Genomic DNA, 20,041 nt, shown 5'->3' on the forward strand with positions numbered 1-20,041 from the left:
TTTTTCAGGAATCACCTCTTATTTTGTAATCTTAGTTGTTCAAACTCTGGTTACAGTTGTTAAAGAAAGCTGATTTTGCCAACAAAAAAAAGTTGCCTAAGAGGATTTGACTTAATGGTTAAAACCAAGATGCTGGGTCTAACATTTGTGTTAAGACATAGCCCCCTCTTTCCTCCTCATGCTGTCTCCCAGGCTGCGTATCAGCATCAGGAGAAGCCTTGGCCTTGAAACGGCTAGGCTAGCAATGGACTGGTAACATTTCACTTGACAGAAAATATCAAATGTTTTCCCCCTTTCTGCATGGTGAAGCACAGTGTGAGAACATTCCATTTTCCTCCTATTGTTCCTTACTTAAATAAAGGTGTACAATTACTGTTCTGGTTCAAAAAGCATGGGAAGCTCCAGAATATCTATGGAAAATAATTATTTCAGTTGATAGGAATGAATGCTGAATGAATGCAAGATAGCTGGAGGTTACCCAGGAAACAAGTTTTTTTTTAAGGAACAGCTGGGGAAACCTGAGTCAAAAGACCTGGATGTAATGATCCTATGGAAAAAAAACCTAGGTGCCTAATGGTGAGCACATCTGACCAGTAGGACTGTTCTCAAACCTGCATATCCAGAGTTACTCCAGATTTCCAAGAATAGGACTGAATTGCAATAGCAGTGACATCCAGAAACTAAAAAAGCATCCAGTGATTTGTCATCTTCTGCTGATAATATAACAAAAGAAAGATAATCCCTTAGTCCTGCAAACAAAAGTAAAAGCTTTGTGGCTGCTATGAGATGTAGATTGAGTGTTCATATTGACTAGCTCAGCCTTGCTCAAGTGGAGTTCTATGAGAGGTCATGAGTAGGAGCAAAAAAAAAAAAGCTGTAGATATAATAAATTTTATGCAGGGTTCCCTGAGGGGGGAAAAAAGTTTAGAAAGGTTGATCTAAGTCAGGGGCCTGCAACCTTGACAACTTGCAAGACTTATGGACTTCAGCTCCCAGAATTCTTCAGCCAGCATAGCTGAAGTCTACAAGTCTTAAAGTTGTCAAGGTTGCAGACCCCTGGTCTAGGTTGAAGAGCCATAGTGGCGTAAAGAGCCATGATGGTGTGGTGGTTAGAATGTAGTGTTGCAGGCTAACTCTGGTGACGGCCAGCAGTTTGATTCTCACCAGCTCAAGGTTGACTCAGATTTCCATCCTTCTGGGGTCGATAAAATGAGGACCCAGATTGTTGGGGGCAATATGCTGACTCTAGAAACTGCTTACAGAGGGCTGTAAAGCACTGTGAAGCAGTATATATATAAGTGCTTGCTATTATGCTTTGCTTCACAACATAGATGACTAGTTCCAAATAAGACATTAAGCCTAAATCACACAGAGCTGCCTAAATCAAACAAGGCATCAGTGGCTTACATTCTATCCTATGTAAGTCCTATTGGTGTGGTTTGCTTATTTAGGGCTTCAGGCAACGTGTGAACCTAGTCCTTGTGTTTTGTAAATCACTGTTAGTATCTGATGTATTGAACAACTCAGAATTGGCATGGGCAAACTCTGGGTTAGCTTAAATGAATCAAGTTTAATAATGGTCCAGTTCTTCACCTTGTTGTGACTTAAACCCTTCCCAACATAAATGAACAAAGGTTTTTAAAATAAGTTCCTTCATCTAAAAATGGCAGCTTGAGTGTAAAGGGGAAGGTTTACTGAGGTTTTCAATAGATACTGTATTGTCTGTATTATTTCTTTGTGAATTATTTATTTGAAAAGAATGCAAAGTAAAATCTGTAAATGTCTCACAAGCTGTTGACAGCTAATGGAAAATAGAAGTAGGTTGAAACAACTGAATTTATCAGCAGTCTGTGCCTTTCGAGTTTATTTGCAATCTTCAGCAGTTTCCTTATCCAGTAAAAAAAACATGTGAAATTAATTGAAACAACTTCAAGTAGAATATTCAATCTCTGCATTGTCATGCATTAATCTGTTCATGAGACCATGCATTTATTTGAAACTACACACATAGTTTTAGATAACAAATGGGCACTATATATAAATATAACAATTTTTCTGTAGTTCTTCTGCTCCATGAAACAAAGTAGCAATTACACAACTTCAACATTCATTCCACAACACACACCCCCAACTGAACTGAAGGTGTGTTCTGTAGTTACAAGTCAAATATTGTAACAACAAATTAAGGCAATAATTCTGCATGATACATTGTTTCTGGCACCCTCAAGAATAAGCTTCTTTCCTTGGTTGGGTAACCTGAGACCCAACACAGACCTTCTTTTTGTAGCCTCTGAATTTCTGTGGTTTGCTGACTATGAGTGATGCAATTTTCTGATGTTTGACAACATCAAACAATATGAAGCTAGTATAAACTCTGATTCAGGGTAGGTAATGCAGAAAACCCCTATACTTCCCAAAACCCTGTCCAGCCAACATGTATGACATACATCATGGTTCAAACAAAATGTTTACCTTCCAAAAATCATAAGGGGCGTCTCCCACCTCTAGTCAGTTGTTCAGTCATTCAGTCACTTTCAATATGGGACTTCCTCTAGAGAGCATTCAGAAGCTGTAGCTAGTCCAGAATCTGGTAGCTTGAATATTTATGGGTGAACCTTGAGACACCCATGTAACACCTCCACCTAAAGAGGTATTCTGATTCCCAATTGGCTTCTGAATGCAATTCAAGGTGTTGGTTGTCACCTCTACAGCCCTTCATGGTACTTGATATCTATGGGACTGCCTTCTCCCAGTAATATGATTGACTGTTAATAACTACCATACTTTCTTGAGTTTTCTAAGCTTATGATTTTTGTCATGGTGGCAGTATCAGCCATCTGGTCTTCTAGTTGCTTCTTTTCATTGTCTTCAATTTTTCTAAGCCTTAGAAAAATTGACTTCCCCTTGTCTGCCTGTTCTTTTTGCAACACGCTACCTCTTTTTATTCGCATGCTTAAGATTACAATAATATGATGATATTAAGAACAAATACACTCCTATTCATCATGGCTCACCTAATGTTAGGCCGAAGTTGAGTGCATTAAAGACAGACCATTGTAGAATGAAGCCCTGGTATATGGTATCAAGTTCATCTATTGTGGTTAATCTGGAAAATAAGAAAAGTGACAATTTTTTCCATAAGATTGACTTTTCTGTACAAACAGATTCTTGTAGAGCCCCACATCTACTGTGAAGTAATGCAGACCTAAGTAGGCTGCCTGCCTTTCTGAGAATGAGTCCATGGACTACTTAAAACCATTAGTATCAGTTTCACTTTTCCAGGAACTGCTAATTTTTATGGCAAATATTTATAAAGTTATTTTAAAGATGGTTTGTAAGTGAAGGTTAATTGTGCATTCTGCCTTTTCTGGGCTAATTAATTGATTCCTCTTAATGGTAGAAAGGATTTTGAGTATGTGTTAGAATCTTAGTTATCATATACATCACATCTTATTTAGGTGCTTCAAGGAAGTTTTTTTTTTTAAATTTTAATTTTCTAATCCGCTAATTACTTTCTAATTATCGAATACTCTTCATTTTAAATGTTTAGTGCAATGTTGTCCTTTATATAGATATAATACCAATCATTTTGCATGGCTTTGAAATATATTTCTATATGCACTATTCCTGGTACAGTTCTCCAAATGTTATATTACTAAAGGAAAGTAAGACATAAGAGCCCATACAAATTATTAGTTTGACAATTTCAGATACTGCATATTTGTTTAAAGGAATATATGGTAGGATTGGTCTTGGCCAAGTGGTAGGAATGAGCAAGCAATTAATGGGGAGTTCATAGAAAAGATCCCATGGTCTTGAGAAAGAGGGAAGTATGAGAAAAAAGCTAAAAATACCTCACATTGATTTTGTTTAGTTTACATGGGACAGAGAAAAATTTGGACAGAATTTCAAGGCTATGTCAGGTCTTCAAGATAGCCAAAGTCCAGAAGCAAGCACAATGGGAATTCCAGGAATGGAATAATAAAATCTTGAAAAACTTCAACAATAGAAATAAATCAAAATAATAAAAAATATCATTATAAATATATTATAAATCAACCGTCCTTCACCAATTCAGTGTAGTTACAATTGAAAACCTATTGGCATGGAAAGAAGACACAGGGTCACAGGACAACGGTATTGAAAGATATGCTGGTGGCCAATTGCAAACCAGGCAGATTTTAGTTATTGCTATTTCCTCAAAATGTCCCTTATAGTTTAGTGCCTGAATATTTAAAGGATTGCCTTTTCTACTACAATCCTGTCCAGTTGTTGAGATCTGCAGGGAAGCTCTTTTGAAAATCATCCCTACGTCAAAGTATCCTTATTGTGGCACCTGAAAAGGGGGCCATCTACTGTCCTTCTAAGTTATGGATTGCGGTTCCTCGTGAGCTAAATTTGGCCCCCTCTCCCTTTGTGTTTACGAAATCTGTATAAACATTTCTCTTTTACCAGATTTGACATTAGATTATTTTAGCATTTTACTTTATAGATCATTATAATCAATATTTTAATTCTTTCTATTATATTTTTGTTTAAATTTCTGTTTATCACCTTGATAATAATAATAAATTAAAACCTAGTCAGTTGCCATCTGACTTGCATCTATCAATCCACTCATGTGCCTTATGATGGATGCTTCAAGATCTAGGCAGTTAATAAGAGTATTTGGGTTCATAATAATTGCTGAATGTACTTGAACATAAGAGAAGCCATAACTAATACTAGATCAGAAGTTCTGATGTTTAGGGTCTAGCATCTTCAGGGTGACCTGGAAGAAATTCATCTGAAACACAGAGAGCTACTTGCAAGTTACTGGCTGGTTCACACATTGCACTAAGGCATGACTTATTTAATCGTATAGTGGACAGAATGACATGGGACGATAGGCCACAAAGCATGTTATAAATCACAATGACTAGCTTCACCATCATGCTAAGACAGAACCAAAGAACCATACTTCAATAGGGTTCACACATTAATTAACTCATTGTGTAGTCTCTTTTGTTTTCACTTAGCATTCATCAATCTCATTAATACTAAATTAGATGGATTAATTAGTTGACTCAAGATGGCAAGATCCTGACACCAGCCTGAATTCCCAGCAAATTGTTGGGCCAATTCCATCAAACAAAGATATAGTTCCCAAGATATATTTTCCATATATACCAATGGAAAATGAGCAGTGCCAATGTTGGCTTTAAGAATGTGTAAGCTCCAATTTCTGTACAGAAATGTAGCCTTAAATTTAGATACAAATCTATGAACAGTAAGGGATATGTATGGCAAACAACTTTACATAAGCAAATTCTAGGCCTTTCCCCCCCCCCTTCTTCAGTATCAAAATTAATGTTATCTTTCACACCATTTAATTCTGTAGAAGAACAAGTGGCATAAGGAAGAATTCATTTATTTTAAAGGACATGGTAATATTTTGGCAAAACATGTCCTTGGAACAGTGACCAACTGTGCATTTGCTCTCTTCCCTCAATGCTCTTAATTCTCTGGTGCACTTGACATATAATGCAATCCCAAATTCTGGGCACACTGTTTAACAAATGGACCTTGACACGGATTTTTTAATTTGTGAGTGGGCGGTAAGGGTGGGATAAAGAAAGGCTGTCCTGACCTCTTTACATTCTTGGCATTCATGTGCCTTTAAATCATGGGGCATATGGTATTACAGCACACAGTTTCCATTTGTGCATTAACAATTAGCTTCATCTCTGAAAAACAACATTTTTGAATAAATAAGATGCAAGAATGTGACAATTCATTCTTTGGTACTTTTTAACAGGCTCTCCTAGTTTGCTGCCGTAAGACACAGCTTTTTGTCTTTTTGTCAAAATGGAGCGGTCTTGTTTGAGTCAGGAGATTAGGGCGTGTGCCATTTGTTTTTACATAATTGGAACTGTAAGGAATTATATTGCCCCACTGCAGATATAACATTATTTAAATAGTCAAAAATCTAAAGAGCAAATAATGCACATACTTAAAGATTATCTCTCTCCAGTTTGGGGTTGAAATTATGACAAACTCTTGCTGGAATTACGAGACTTGATGTCCTGTATTATGATCCTGAAAAATTTCTTAAGGAAAGTTGCATCAGGTGTTGCAACAGAGTGAGAAAATGATTATGAGAAATAATTTTATTATTAATAAACATGCCTGACTGAAAGCCAAATGGGGAAAAAAATCAAGCAATATGTGGATTCAGTCTCTGTTTTTTCTGGTTATAAATATATACTTTAAAATAAAGTCCCTCAAATCAACTTTGACTTTTTTCATCACAGTAAACAGCAGACAGTATAGTAGAAATTAAGTACACTTGGTTGATCTAAAAAAAAAAAGCTAAGCAAAGATTCAAATGATATGTATGCTTGAAAGTTATGTAGTGCTTTTCAGTGCACTACTTTGTGGCAACTTTGCCATCCTCTGAATGCATAATGGCTAGCTTTAAAAAGGCAGAACGGTTGTCTCAGCATATTTTATTTGTTAACAAATTCCTGTTGTAATTTCTTTGGCTCCTGCCTATTTACCTTACAATGAAAGGATTTATCCCTTTCAAAATTAATATTTGTTTTGTCATCAAAGCTTTTGATTCCATCTTCCAGTTAGATTGTAAACAGTAGATTTTTCCTCAATAAGGTTGGGCAGGAATACTCCATATTGCCTTTCTTGATGCTAGGAAAGCAGTTTTCCACTGCTTTCTTTTTTCTTGGCAATGTAGCAATCGAAAAGAAGAACAGAAGTTTATTTTAGTTGCAACAATACTAGTAGCAGTTACACAAATATCAATAATTGGAGATACACAACTGCTTTACTACTACTTTATTTTCTAATAAAGTCCATTGGTAAACTTGAATGCTCAAAAGATAAAACAAAAATGAAAAAACTGAACTATTAAAAAAACCTCCCTGAAAAGACGGAAAAGATTCCGCAAAACAGATTGAATATGCAAAAAGCACTCCATCGGTTTTCCATGACTTACACAATGTTTCTATTGTTTCTTTGCTTATTTCTTGTGTAGGTGGCACATATAAATAATTTCAACTAAGGTAGCTATGTCTTTGGTAGTATACTAATGTACCAACCACTCATGGTTTCAGTTCTTTCCTCTGGTTAGCTGTACTCAGTAATATTTCAAATACTGTTTCAATATTTGTTCTTGTCTCGGGACTCTGTTAATTTTTCCACGGCTTCCCTTTCCTTAGCATGGAAGACATTCAAATAGCCCCTCCTTCCCAATATCGAAAGAATGAGGGGAAGGGATTACATATACACAGCCCCATACACTGCTTGTCTGCAGGAAACCCATCCCTGCTGTCCATGCAGATGACTAATAGGGAAAAAATAGCTCTAGGCCAGGAGTCTTCAAACTTGGCCCTTTTATGACTTGTGGACTTCAACTCCCAGAATTCCTCAGCCAGTCCACAAGTCATAAAAGGGCCAATTTTGAAGACCCCTGTTCTAGGCACACAGATCCTTTTCCACAATGATTAAAGGCATGGAAGTGGACGGGTGTAGCCTTGCATTTATCCTAAGCAGGGAACAGGAGTAGCCTACACAAGTTAATATAGGGAGTCCTTGATTTACAACCACAATTGAAACAAGAATTTCTACTGTTAAGCAAGGCAGTAGTTAAGTGAGTCATACTCAATTTTATAACCTTTTTGCAATGGTTGTTAAGTGAATCTGGCTTCCCCCCCATGACTTTCCTTGTTGGAAGCTGCCCAGAAAAGTCGCAAATGATTATCACATGACCCCAAGATGGTGCAACTGTCAGAATACATGCCAATTACCAAACACCCAGATTTTGATCACATGACAGTTTTAAGTGTGAATACTGGTTGTCTCTTTTTCCAGTGCTGTTGTCATTTTGAACAGTCACTAAATGAATAGTTGTGAGTCAAGGACTACCTGTATTTTAGTTCCTCCCAATAAGAGAAAAATGCCCCTGCTTGCACTGGGAGTTGGAAATATTGACCCTTGGCTCAGTTGTGAATGTAATGATGATCTGTTTCTTTTCAAATCATACCACACAGGGGTGGAAGCACAAGCATACTCATCGTTTAGTGTTCCCAGAGCAGCGTTATCCCACCTGTTGCTTCCAGGTCTGAGTCACAACTCTGCCAGGCGAATACAGAATTGTTCCTTCTGGCTCCCCTCTTGATTCTCTGCTGGAAGACTCCTCCCTAGCAGGTGGCCATGACTGAGATTCCAGATGCTTGGAATAGTCAATTGCCCCGCAGTGTTCATTGCATTTAAGACCAAGCCACAGTAAAGGGAGGATCTCTGTTTTGTGTGGCTGCATTCACTAACTAATTTACAAAGGAAAACCAAGGTTGGACCATTTTTTTCCAACTGAAGATAACATTCCTGTAGGAGTAATCTGTTGGAAGCAATATGGCAACGAAATTCATGGGTAGATATGGCCAGAGCCCAAAGTTGCCATGGCCCCTATTTTTCTGACAGTCACTTCCTTCCTGTTCACTTTGTAGCAGGCTGTCCCAAAAGGGCCAGATTTTTCCTGTCAAAGAAGTTAAGGGATCACTTGCAAAGTGTCTGCAAAATAAGCCTGCAAGTCATGCACGACAACAAGACTCCAGTGGCAAATCAGCACTGGCACAAACTTTATAAAGTACAAACTTCTTGGGCACCTTCTCCATTTCTCAATCCACTGGAAGCAACACTTACCATGGGGGGGGGGATTGGAGGCATCTGATTGGCTGCTACATCTACCACACATGTAGTTTCAGCTGGCAGGTTTAAAACAACAAAGAAGCAATCACAGTACAATAATGGGAAGAAATGTGGGGGGAAAAAACAATAAAATTTAAGGGAGAATTGGTAAGTTTTACAGGTTATATACATATAACTCTATCAATAATTACCAATGCAGACAAACCATATAATAATATATGTTGGAAATGCCACAACAAAGAAACATTTTATCATATATGATGGTCATGTTAAAAAAAAACTTCAAAATACTGAGAAGAAATAGAACAAAATATTCAGAAAATTCTAAACATAAAATTTGAATTGAAATCATTAATATTTTTTTCAGATATAATTCCAGAAAATATAAATAAAAAATACAGTGTATTAAGATACAGGCTGACATGTACAATTAGCTACAACCTAGGAAACATATATCTGTATTATAGAAGTTTAATCAAATTTAAGAAGGAGCATACTGCACATCACACAGGAAAGCAAATTTAGACATTTGGAATATGGCTTCTAGGAAAACAAAAATAGGTTTCTAGGACCAATCAAAAAATAACAAATTAAATGACCTAAAACTAACAATATCCTTCAAAGTTTAATGCGAAGTACGGTGGTCATGGAAACAATCAAAAGAGGAGAAAAGTTCCCTAAAAAATCCGTAATGTTTTTATCCACACTTTATCACTAGGGATTTCTTTTTTAATTCCAGTACAGGTAATCCTCAACTTTCAACCACAATTGAACCCAAAATTTCTGTTGCTAAGTGAGACAGTTGAATTTTGCCCTACTTTATGGCCTTTTTTGCCTCAGTTTTAAATGAATCATTGCAATTAAGTTAGTAACATGATTGTTAAGTAAATCTGGCTTCTCTATTGACTTGCTTGTCAGAAGGTCACAAAATGTGATCACATAACATAGGGACACACAAATGGTCATAAATATGAACCAGCTGCCAAGCATCTGTATTTTAATCACGTGACCATGGGATGCTGCAATGGTTGTGTGAAAAATGGTCATAAGTCACTTTTTTCAGTGCTGTTGTAACTTTGAACAGTCACTAAATGGATGGTTGCAAGTGAAGGACTTACCTGCATTCTGTTTTAAAACCTGATCTTTCTAAAAATCTCTTAAAAGCTTAAACAAAAAGAAGGGGGGATGGAATGGGAAGCATATATTATAGCACAGATAGTAAATTCCATTCCTTCTCTATTTTGTCTGGGTTTGCACTAAGCCCAGAGCTATGAATTATCTTCTTTGTCAACCTTGACTACTGATGAATGCATGGATAAGCTTGTGCAGTTTTCTTGATAACTTTTTTGAAAATGGTTTATTGCATCTTCTGTCAGGATTTTTTATGACCTCCTAGACTAGGACTAAGAGAAAGTGATTGGCCCAATCACCCAACTAGCCTTCATGCCTAAGGGAGCCGTAGAACTTGGGTCTCCCCAGTGCGTTTAACCATTACACCAGACTACCTCTAATTTAGACTATTGAATTTGTTGTTGTTAGTTGTGAAGTCGTGTCTGACCCATCGTGACCCCATGGACAATGTTCCTCCAGGTCTTCCTGTCTTCTACCATATTCTGGAGTCCATTTAAACTCACACCTGCTTCAGTGACTCCATCCAGCCATCTCATTCTCTGTCATCCCCTTCTTCTATTGCCCTCAATCTTTCCCAGCATTAAGCCCTTCTCCAGTGAGTCCTTCCTTCTCATTAGGTGGCCAAAGTATTTGAGTTTCAACTTCAGGATCTGGCCTTCTAAAGAGCAGTTAGGATTGATCTCTTCTAGGACTGACCGGTTTGATCGCCTTGCAGTCCAGGGGACTCATAGGAGACTTCTCCAGCACCATAGTTCAAAGGCCTCAATTCTTTTGCGCTCAACCTTTCTTATGGTCCAACTTTCACAGCCATATATTGCCACTGGGAAAACCATGGCCTTGACTATACGTACTTATGTTGACAGGGTGACATCTCTGCTTTTTAGTGTGCTGTCTAGATTTACCATAGCTTTCCTCCCCAGGAGCAAGCATCTTTTAATTTCTTGGCTGCAGTCCCCATTTGTGGTGATTTTGGAGCCCAGGAAGATAAAATCTGTCACTACCTCCATTTCTTCCCCATCTATTTGCCAGGAATTGAGAGGGGTGGGTGCCATGATCTTGGTTTTCTTAATGTTGAGTTTCAAGCCAACTTTTGCACTTTCCTTCTTCACCCGCATCAAGAAGCTCTTTAGTTTCTCTTCACTTTCTGCCATTAGAGTGGTATCATCTGCATATTATAGGTCAGTGGTGTCGAACCTATGGCACAGATGCCAGAGGCAGCACTCACAGCACTCTCTGTGGGCACACACACCATCGCCCCAGTCCTAGGCCTTCAGCTGGGTTTTATATAACCTTTTCACTTTAGGCCTCTGCCATGTTAAAAAAAAAAAGACTCAATCAGTCAATTTCAACTTCCCGTGGGGAAAAAAAAGATCTTGCAAAGTCGGAATTGATTAAACTTTTTAGTTCCACCCAGTCTGCCGTTACCACCACAGCCACGGCCACCCAATGGGCCACAACCAGCCAATGGGCCACACCCACCTGGCACCCAACAATGCATAAGTGGGTTTTGACTTGCAGTTTGGGCACTCAGTCTCTAAAACAGTGGTTTTCAACCTTTCTAATGCTGTGACCCCATAATACAGTTCCCCATGTTGTGCTGACCCCCAAGTGGGTGTGGCCACCAATAAGAGGGAGTAGGACAGCTAGGGAAAAGGGAAAAAATGGTGGACAGAGTGGTTTGGTGACCCCCGTGAAATGGTCATTCGACCCCAAATGGGGTCCCGACCCACAGGTTGAGAACCACTGCTCTAAAAGGTTCGCCATCACTGTCTTAGGTGTTAATATTTCTCCTGGCAATCTTAATTCCAACTTTTGATTCATCTAGCCCAGTGGTTCTCAACCTTTTTAATGCCTCAATCCCCCAACCGGTCATAAGTCGAGGACTACTCAACCGGTCGTAAGTCGAGGACTACTCAACTGGTGCAGCACCGTTTGCAGAATGGGTCTTTTGGCGGGCTCAGCAGGGCAGAGACAGCCTGGACAATTCCTATTGGCTTTTGAAAGCCAATAGAATTAGACTCTATTCAAGAGAGTCTATTCTGTTGGCTTTCAAAAGCCAATAGAATAAAAGGGAGTAGCACAGCTAAGGAAAAGGGGAAAAAAATGGCGGACTGCGTTGTTTGGCGGCTCCCGTGAAATGGTCGTTCGACCCCAAATGGGGTCCTGACCCACAGGTTGAGAACCACTGATCTAGCCCTGCCTTTCTCATGATGTGCTCCGCATATAAGTTAAATAGGCAGGGTGACAGAATACAGCCTTGCCAGACTCCTTTCTCAATTTTTAACCAATCAGTGATTCTGTGTCCAGTTCTCATTGTTGCATCTTGACCCACCTATAGGCTTCTCAAGAGACCAATACCGCCATCCCAATGTTTTGGAAGGGTACATGGCCAACTAGACTCTGGCATGGCTGAGGACAAGGGGCAGGGCAAGCGCCAGGAACTCTTAAGTATAGAAAGCTCTGGCCTCTAGCGTGTGAAACGGTTCTTCCCAAGAGAGAGGGAGACGATTCACACGCACCGAGGGGCGCGGCCGGAGGAAAGGCTGGTCAGGGACAGCGCCAGTTGCTGCTGCTGCTCCCTCCCTCCCAGGTTCTGTGAAGTTGCCGAGTGAGCCAAGCGGGGAGGCTGAATCACCAACCGGGAGCCAATAAAAACGTTCATTTGAGGCACCAACTCCGCGTTCATCCGCCGCAGGGGTTGAAATACGGGAGGAAAAGGGGAAGCGGCGAAGCCGAACGCAGCGGGCGCACAAAACCCACCATCGCCATGAGGGAGATCGTGCACATCCAGGCCGGTCAGTGTGGAAACCAAATTGGAACCAAGGTATGGTGGTGGGGGGGAATTATGTCTCATTATAAGGCCAACTGATCAATTATAAGCCGCGGACGAAATAGCTCTGGCAGCCGCTCGGGAGGTCCTAGACGCGAGTGGGCGATGTCCAGCTCTTTCCCTTAAAGGCGGCCGCGCCCTCTCGTCTCGCTCCCTTCCACCTGTACGAGGGACGTTCGTTGAAAGAGGCGAGGAGAAGCCGCCCGTTTCCTTCGTCTTTAATACAAAAAAAAAAAAAAAAAAAAATGAGCAAAATTCCTCCCTGCGAGTTTCGCTTCGCTGGGGGGGTGGGAGAAGATTCTTGAAACTTGCCGAGGCGCCTGCTGGGCGCCGAGCGCTGGAAAGAAAGAAACCACCAAAACGGGAACGCAATAGCCGCTCCTTGCGTGTTGCCCATAAAAGGCTTCGGAAAAAAATTGAAATCGGGAAAAAATGCTGAGGCTGCGGCGGGGGGGGGGAGGGGAGGAGGTCGGAGCGATTAAAAGCGGAGAGAAGGGGGGAAAGGTTCGAGTCGGGAAGCGGGCTAGGAATTCGAAACCGATTTCTTTTCCTTTGCAATTCCTCGGTTCCTGTCTTCCCCCCACACACACACACGTTTTCCAGGCAGGGGCGGGAGGGGCCGGCCGGAGCTGCTCTCAAGCACGCCTGGCATTCAGCAGCTGCTTGATCCGACGCATGCCTTCCAGGCCGCCTCTGTCCCGGCCGCGGTGGGTAGGAGACAGGCAGGCGGCGGCGGCCGCGCAACGGACCCTGCGGGCTGCGACAACAGCGCCGCCCTAATCGTCGTCCCTGTCCTTTCTGCTCCTCGCAGTTTTGGGAAGTGATCAGCGATGAGCACGGGATTGACCCAACCGGAGGCTACGTTGGTGACTCAGCTTTGCAGCTGGAGAGGATCAGCGTCTACTACAATGAATCATCCTGTGAGTTGTGAGGAGTGTTGGGCCTCCAAGCGATCTCTTTAGGGGAGAAAATGGGGAGGAAACAACGAGGTTTTCCTTTAGAAAAATGCTCCCCCCCCCCACACACACCAGCACATTCCCCTGGCTTTAGGGTGCCCGTTCCCAGAATTCCCAAGCATGCCGGGAAATTCTGGAAACGTCCCAAGATGCCTTCGTGTTTTAGAAGCTGCTCTGTGAACTTTAGCATAAAGTTATTACCAAGCTGGCTGTTTTGTAAAAAAAAAAAATCTAGCAAAGAAATCTGCCTTAATTAGCATAATATCTATAATAGTGACAGGGAGCAGCATTTAAGGTGTGGCTGGATCATGAGTGAACTGTGATTTTAGTTATACCACTTAAGAACAGAAAGTGAGATAGAGCATGTTATTTATAATCAGTTGTAAAATTGCATTTTTGCCTCTTAAGCACTGTTGCCCATGTGTTTTAGGCCTTTTAATTCATAAGTGTAATATACATGTATAAATTTCAAAAATACATAACTGCATCCTGCTGAAATAGGGTTACTGGGGGAAACAGAAACGAAACACAAGACAAAATACATTACAATTTTAATAATATGTACTTTGCTTTGGGTCTCAATGAGACAGTCGCCCCAAGCAGGTGCCTGTCAGAGATGTCAGATTTCACCATAATTCCCAATGTAAAAAGCACATCTACCACTTACAATGTTCCTTTACATCAGGGGTGTCAAACTCAATTTCATTGAGGGCCACATCAGCATTGCGGTTTCCCTTGGGGGGGCCAGGTGGGTGTGGCCAGGGTAGGTGTGGCCTACTTGGTGGCCATGGCCAGCTCTACATTGTTTACGTTAAGGGTACCTGTGGGGGCCTGGGCAGGAGTGGGACAGATCTGAGGGTCTCTGGCAGAAGGGGATGGGACTAGGGCAAGTGCCAAGGCATGGCCCACTGGAGGAGCCTCACTGTTCCTCTCAGACCATGCGGGGGGGGGGGCTGGATGGTGGTGTGGGCTGCCCGGAGCCCTGAGCAGCAGAGGTCAAATGCCCAGCCTGGCCCTCAAGCACCTGTGGCACCAAGCCCAGCCCCACTTCCCCAAGGGGGCACCCAGCTGCACTTCTCCTCAAGGCTGCTGCTGTGATTACTCTCTTTAGCCAGGTTACTCATGATGGGTACGAGGGTAAAGTCAGAGGGAGGCCCATTCCCTCTCCATGGGAGTAGATCTGGCTTTGTATCCAAAGCTTCCTTAGCAATAAAATGGGACACCCCCAGGATAGGCCAGGAGGAGGGGGCAAGGGGTAGGTGAAAGGGCAGCAGGGCAGGACTAAGACAGGAGTTCCCTCAGACCCTCCCTCTCCTTTTTTCCTTCTTTCCTTCCTTCCTTCCTAAGTACAGAGTGGTGGGAAAATATTTAAGATGAGGGAGGGAGAAAAACAGGCAAGAAGCGCAGCTGGGGAGGTGTTACCCTTCATGAGGAATGAAGAAATGCACCATCGCCTGGAAGTAGGTAGCACATGGCCCTCACTTACTTCACATATTTGGCTTGGTGGGCTCTGGGAGAGGGGATGCCATGAGCAGCGTGAGAGTCAACATTACCTGCCCAATGCCACCCAACCCCCAGCCTGCCCGGTCTCGGCAGGCAGTGGGGCGCTTTCCTCACAGTGCCAAGAGGCTGAACCGGGCAGCGCAAATCCAAAAACAAGCGCGATGCCACCCAGCCCCCAGCCTGCCCGGTTTCGGCAGGCAGCAGGGCACTTTCCTCACAGTGCTGAGAGGTTGAGCCAGGTCAGCTTTGCACCTTGCTGCCTGCTGAAAGCTGCCTGCCGAAACCGGGCAGGCTGGGGGCTGGGCGGCCTCACGCTTCTTTTTGGATTCGCACCACCTGGCTCAGCCTCTCGGCGCTGTGAGGAGAGTGCCCCACTGCCTGCCGAAACCTCTTCCCCGGAGTCCATCAAACCGGATAGGTGAAGTAGGCAAGGGCCATTTGCTGATCACTTCCAGGCCATGGTGCATTTGTTCATCCCTCATAAAGGGTGACACCTCCCCAACATGCCCCCAGGGGGTGGGGCCAACACGGCAGGAGCTGGTTTCTCACTGTTTCCAGACAGCCTTGTGGAGCTAAGACTGAATGCGTTTCAGCATAGATGGCCAGCACAAAATTGTACATTGGCTCCGGGCCGGCGTGGGCTAGGGCCAGAGCAGTGGGGGCCGTTCCCTCACTGTTTCCAGGATGGCTTCGCAGGCCACATGAAACCACGGGCCGCATCCGGCCCCCAGGCCTTGTGTTTGACATGTCTGCTTTACATTGTTGAGTCGTTCTTACTTTTAAGATGTTCTTCGTTTGTAGTGAAAAATCTGCTTCTTTGCATTTACTTTTACCAATCCTTGAACTTCAAGGATTGACCCTAAGAGAGATTCTTTGTGGTCATATAGTTGGACAAATAGCTGCTGATACTGTTGCCTCAAATTTTTCTCCTGCCACATTTAGGCCACTTCTTAACTGTGGCTGAATGCAAGGTTGAGTGCAATCCTGAGGAAGAAGAAGCAGAAGCAGCATGTATTGGCTGGAAGGAGCTGGTTGCCAAGAGTTATACCAATCATCTGTCCTTGACTTAAATGGGGAAATTACTTAATGAGCGCTCAGTTCTCAGGAAGGGGAAATTACAGTTCCTCTTTTACTAAGTGAGAGAGCATTTGTGAGTTTGTTGGATAGGTGCATACATATTTACGATATGTGTATCCAGCTTCTGACATACCATCTTTTGTCTCCTACAGCATTTGGGGGATAGAAGAGTTGCCCCATAGCAATTTATTTGATTAGAGAAAAATCATGTGTGAAGTTTGCAAAACCTCAGCAACTAAGCAGTGATTTACTGATATCAAGCTCTAATATTTTGAGCTATTATCCCAGTCCAAAAGCATGAAATCCTGCCATTCTTTACAAGTGTGAGCATGTTAAGCTTTGTCCTGGATTATTTTCAGATGAGGTAGTAGTCCATTCTCCTGTTCCTCCCCCCCCCCTCTTCCCCATGGCTCCTGACATTTCTGGCTGAATGAAGCTTCCCATTAACTTCCATTTCTATTAATGTAGTACACAAATTCCATCTGCCTATCCTTGCTTTAACTGATAGCATGATAGGTAAACAAAAGTAAATAATCGCTGTGGGCCGTGTTTATAATCGATGATGGTAGTTGTACTAGCGTAACATAATAACCTGAGGCTAACAACAGAGCTATCATTCTGATCCAAAAATGGCCGAGGACATGCCTTTGGGAAGCCAAAAGATGAATGCAATAGTTGTAATGGTATGTGGGAAACACCTTGATGAGCCGAAACCAAGAATCTCACTCTTGGTAATGGGGACTGTAAGGGTGTTTAGGACTTGAAATTCTGGTTTTAAAAATGGCACCAGCTTGGTATTTATGTCTATAAAGGCTCACTTGACATGGCACCTAAAGGATGAATATGGGAATGAGCTTTACAGATTTTCAAAGTGGGATGGCATATGTATATTGGCTGAGCAAAAGCCTTGGTTAAGATTGCAATAGTTGTGAAGGACAATAAGGCATTTTTCCAAAGAAAGATAAGGAAATTGGTCCCTCTTTTTTAGATCAAACAAAAATTAGAAGGTGTAATAAATATTCAGAAATTCATGTGGATAGATTGTTATTCAGTTTTAATTTAATGTACATATTATTTCTTTTAGCCCAAACCTATGTACCCAGAGCAATTTTGGTGGACTTGGAACCTGGAACCATGGATAGTGTTCGATCTGGTCCTTTTGGACAACTCTTTCGGCCTGATAATTTTATCTTTGGTATGTTGACGATATTCTGTTACAAAAAGAAAACTTCCCAAGGACAATGCGTTTAATGCATGCATTAGACAATGCTTATGTATCCTTGCACCTTTGGCGGGTTCCTCCCATTTCACGTTAACTCCAAAGGTAACAAAACTTCATACAGGTAGCCAATGCATTTTTCTATAGCAACGGCTGATGAATCTTGAATTTTTAGTAAAAGACAAAAAACATGAGAACTGGCAAACCTATCCATCTTGGCATTAATGGGTGTGAATGAAATTCCTGTGTTGTAGTGTCAGCATACCACAATGTACATGAATGTAAAATTATATGAAGCATTTCTAAGAATGTTTTGGCTATTACTTGGCAGCTAGAGTTCCCAATATATGCCAACACTTGAAACATTTAAATTTATATAGATTTTGGAATGGTGAAGATTCATCACTATAGATATTTTGAGTCTATTTCACGACTTGGTAAATCTGACCTTTTTTCCTTTTCAGGACAAACGGGTGCTGGAAATAACTGGGCCAAAGGACATTATACCGAAGGAGCAGAACTTGTAGATTCAGTGCTCGATATTGTGAGAAAAGAATGTGAACACTGTGATTGTTTGCAAGGATTTCAGCTCACTCATTCTCTTGGAGGAGGAACAGGTTCTGGGATGGGAACACTTCTCATCAGCAAAATTCGAGAGGAATATCCTGATAGGATAATGAATACATTTAGTGTCATGCCATCTCCCAAAGTGTCTGACACTGTGGTAGAACCATATAATGCCACTCTCTCAGTCCATCAGCTGGTTGAAAATACAGATGAAACCTACTGTATTGATAACGAAGCACTGTATGATATTTGCTTCCGTACTTTGAAGCTTACCACGCCAACATATGGAGATCTCAACCACTTGGTGTCTGCTACAATGAGTGGGGTCACAACATCACTGCGTTTTCCTGGCCAACTAAATGCAGATTTACGCAAGTTGGCAGTAAATATGGTTCCATTCCCACGCTTGCACTTCTTTATGCCTGGATTTGCTCCTTTGACTGCCCGAGGCAGCCAGCAGTACCGAGCTCTTACAGTCCCAGAGCTCACTCAGCAAATGTTTGATGCCAAAAACATGATGGCAGCCTGTGATCCAAGACATGGGCGATATCTGACAGTGGCCACAGTCTTCCGAGGCCCCATGTCCATGAAAGAAGTTGATGAACAGATGCTCGCTATCCAGAACAAGAACAGTAGCTACTTTGTAGAATGGATCCCAAATAATGTCAAAGTGGCTGTTTGTGATATAGCACCTCGTGGCCTCAAGATGGCCTCCACCTTTATTGGAAACAGCACTGCCATTCAAGAACTCTTCAAAAGAATTTCAGAGCAGTTCTCTGCCATGTTTAGGAGAAAGGCTTTTCTTCACTGGTTTACTGGTGAAGGTATGGATGAGATGGAATTTACAGAAGCAGAAAGCAACATGAACGATCTCGTTTCTGAGTATCAACAGTACCAAGAAGCAACAGCAAACGATGGAGAGGAAGCATTTGAAGATGATGAGGAAGAAGTTAATGAATAAAGTTAATACAATTCTCAAGTCTGAAGTGTTTGCTTTAGTGCTAACCATTTGCATAACATTAAGAATATCATAGAGCTTAATTTTCAAAGGATTAATTTAGCCATTTTCTTTAGAATGGATCGTTAATGCTTTGCATCAAAGGTAAAGCTAAGATTTCCCAATTTATTGACTTGCTCAATGGGGCTGTGAGAGCCAAGACTTTAATGCAAAAAATAAATAAATAAAATAAAAATTGGGCCCAAATTCTATAGAATGAACATTATCTCTCCCATATTTACTAGGTTGGCTGAATCTATTTTGAAACAGTAAAATTCAAGTCTTGTCTATTTAAAAGTAGTCATAAACCTATTAAGTCTTGTTTATAAATTACATAGCTAACCCAGTTATATAATAGGTTATGAGTGCACGTCTTTTGATTTGGTATTAGTGCACATAAAAGTTATACTGAAATAAGTAATTGTATCCAGCTTCCTGAAAGAAATGTAGATTTTTCTTTTAAGAAATAATACATATTCTTCCCATACCCAACTGAAACAATTTACACCGCAATCCTATGCATGGTTACTTGAAAGTAAATATTTCTTATTCTAAATGGAATTTTTTATCCAAGTAAATGTGTTTCAGAATTGCAGTGTTATGTCTTTGTTCTCTTTTACCATGTATTGATTTGTTGGGAACAAACTCCATTAATTAAAAATAATTTTAAAATATAATTTAGCCTTATGTATATTCCATATTTATAAATTAATGCTTCAACATCGGTGTTTTGGAATTGTTAAAGTAACCTCTGAGGAAGTGGATGATTATTTTGGAAACTGAAGCTTTAAATTTCATAATACAAAGGAGGCATACTCTAAGGCTGCAGATCCATATGTACCTATTTAGTTCCCAGAATTCTTCCAAACGTTACAAATTTTCCACTTTACATGTGATAGAAAGCATTAGAAACATCCTATATGGTGTAACTTACAGTAAATGTAATTTTGTTACATTAAAATGTAAATTAATTCCCATGTTCTCTTTCTGGCTCCAGCAACTTTGCCTTTAGCTCCACCTACCTATTTGTAGTGCTAGCAACCAGGGCACCAGTTATT

At 41.3% G+C, this 20,041-nt stretch overlaps 1 protein-coding gene across 1 annotated transcript; it reads left to right on the forward strand.

Annotated features, from left to right (window-relative positions):
* Positions 1–12,327: 12,327 nt before the first annotated feature.
* Positions 12,328–19,660, forward strand: TUBB6 (tubulin beta 6 class V). Its single transcript, XM_039339257.1, has 4 exons — positions 12,328–12,658; positions 13,476–13,584; positions 17,285–17,395; positions 17,884–19,660. Exons 1-4 carry the CDS (start codon positions 12,602–12,604, stop codon positions 18,945–18,947), a joined length of 1,341 nt encoding a protein of 446 aa, XP_039195191.1. The 5' UTR covers positions 12,328–12,601; the 3' UTR covers positions 18,948–19,660.
* The last annotated feature ends 381 nt before the right edge of the window (positions 19,661–20,041 follow it).

The sequence above is a fragment of the Crotalus tigris genome, unplaced genomic scaffold, assembly GCF_016545835.1.
Source record: "Crotalus tigris isolate CLP2741 ecotype Arizona unplaced genomic scaffold, ASM1654583v1 scf7180000017731.4096049, whole genome shotgun sequence".
NCBI lineage: Eukaryota > Metazoa > Chordata > Lepidosauria > Squamata > Viperidae > Crotalus > Crotalus tigris.

What these genes read in the sequence shown, in the direction of transcription:
- TUBB6 (XM_039339257.1), top strand. Translation starts at nt 12,602, where the DNA reads ATGAGGGAGATCGTGCACATCCAGGCCGGTCAGTGTGGAAACCAAATT. An exon ending in GAAACCAAATTGGAACCAAG is followed by an intron (nt 12,659 to 13,475) that starts GTATGGTGGTGG and finishes TGCTCCTCGCAG; the next exon opens with TTTTGGGAAGTGATCAGCGA. An exon ending in GCCTGATAATTTTATCTTTG is followed by an intron (nt 17,396 to 17,883) that starts GTATGTTGACGA and finishes TTTCCTTTTCAG; the next exon opens with GACAAACGGGTGCTGGAAAT.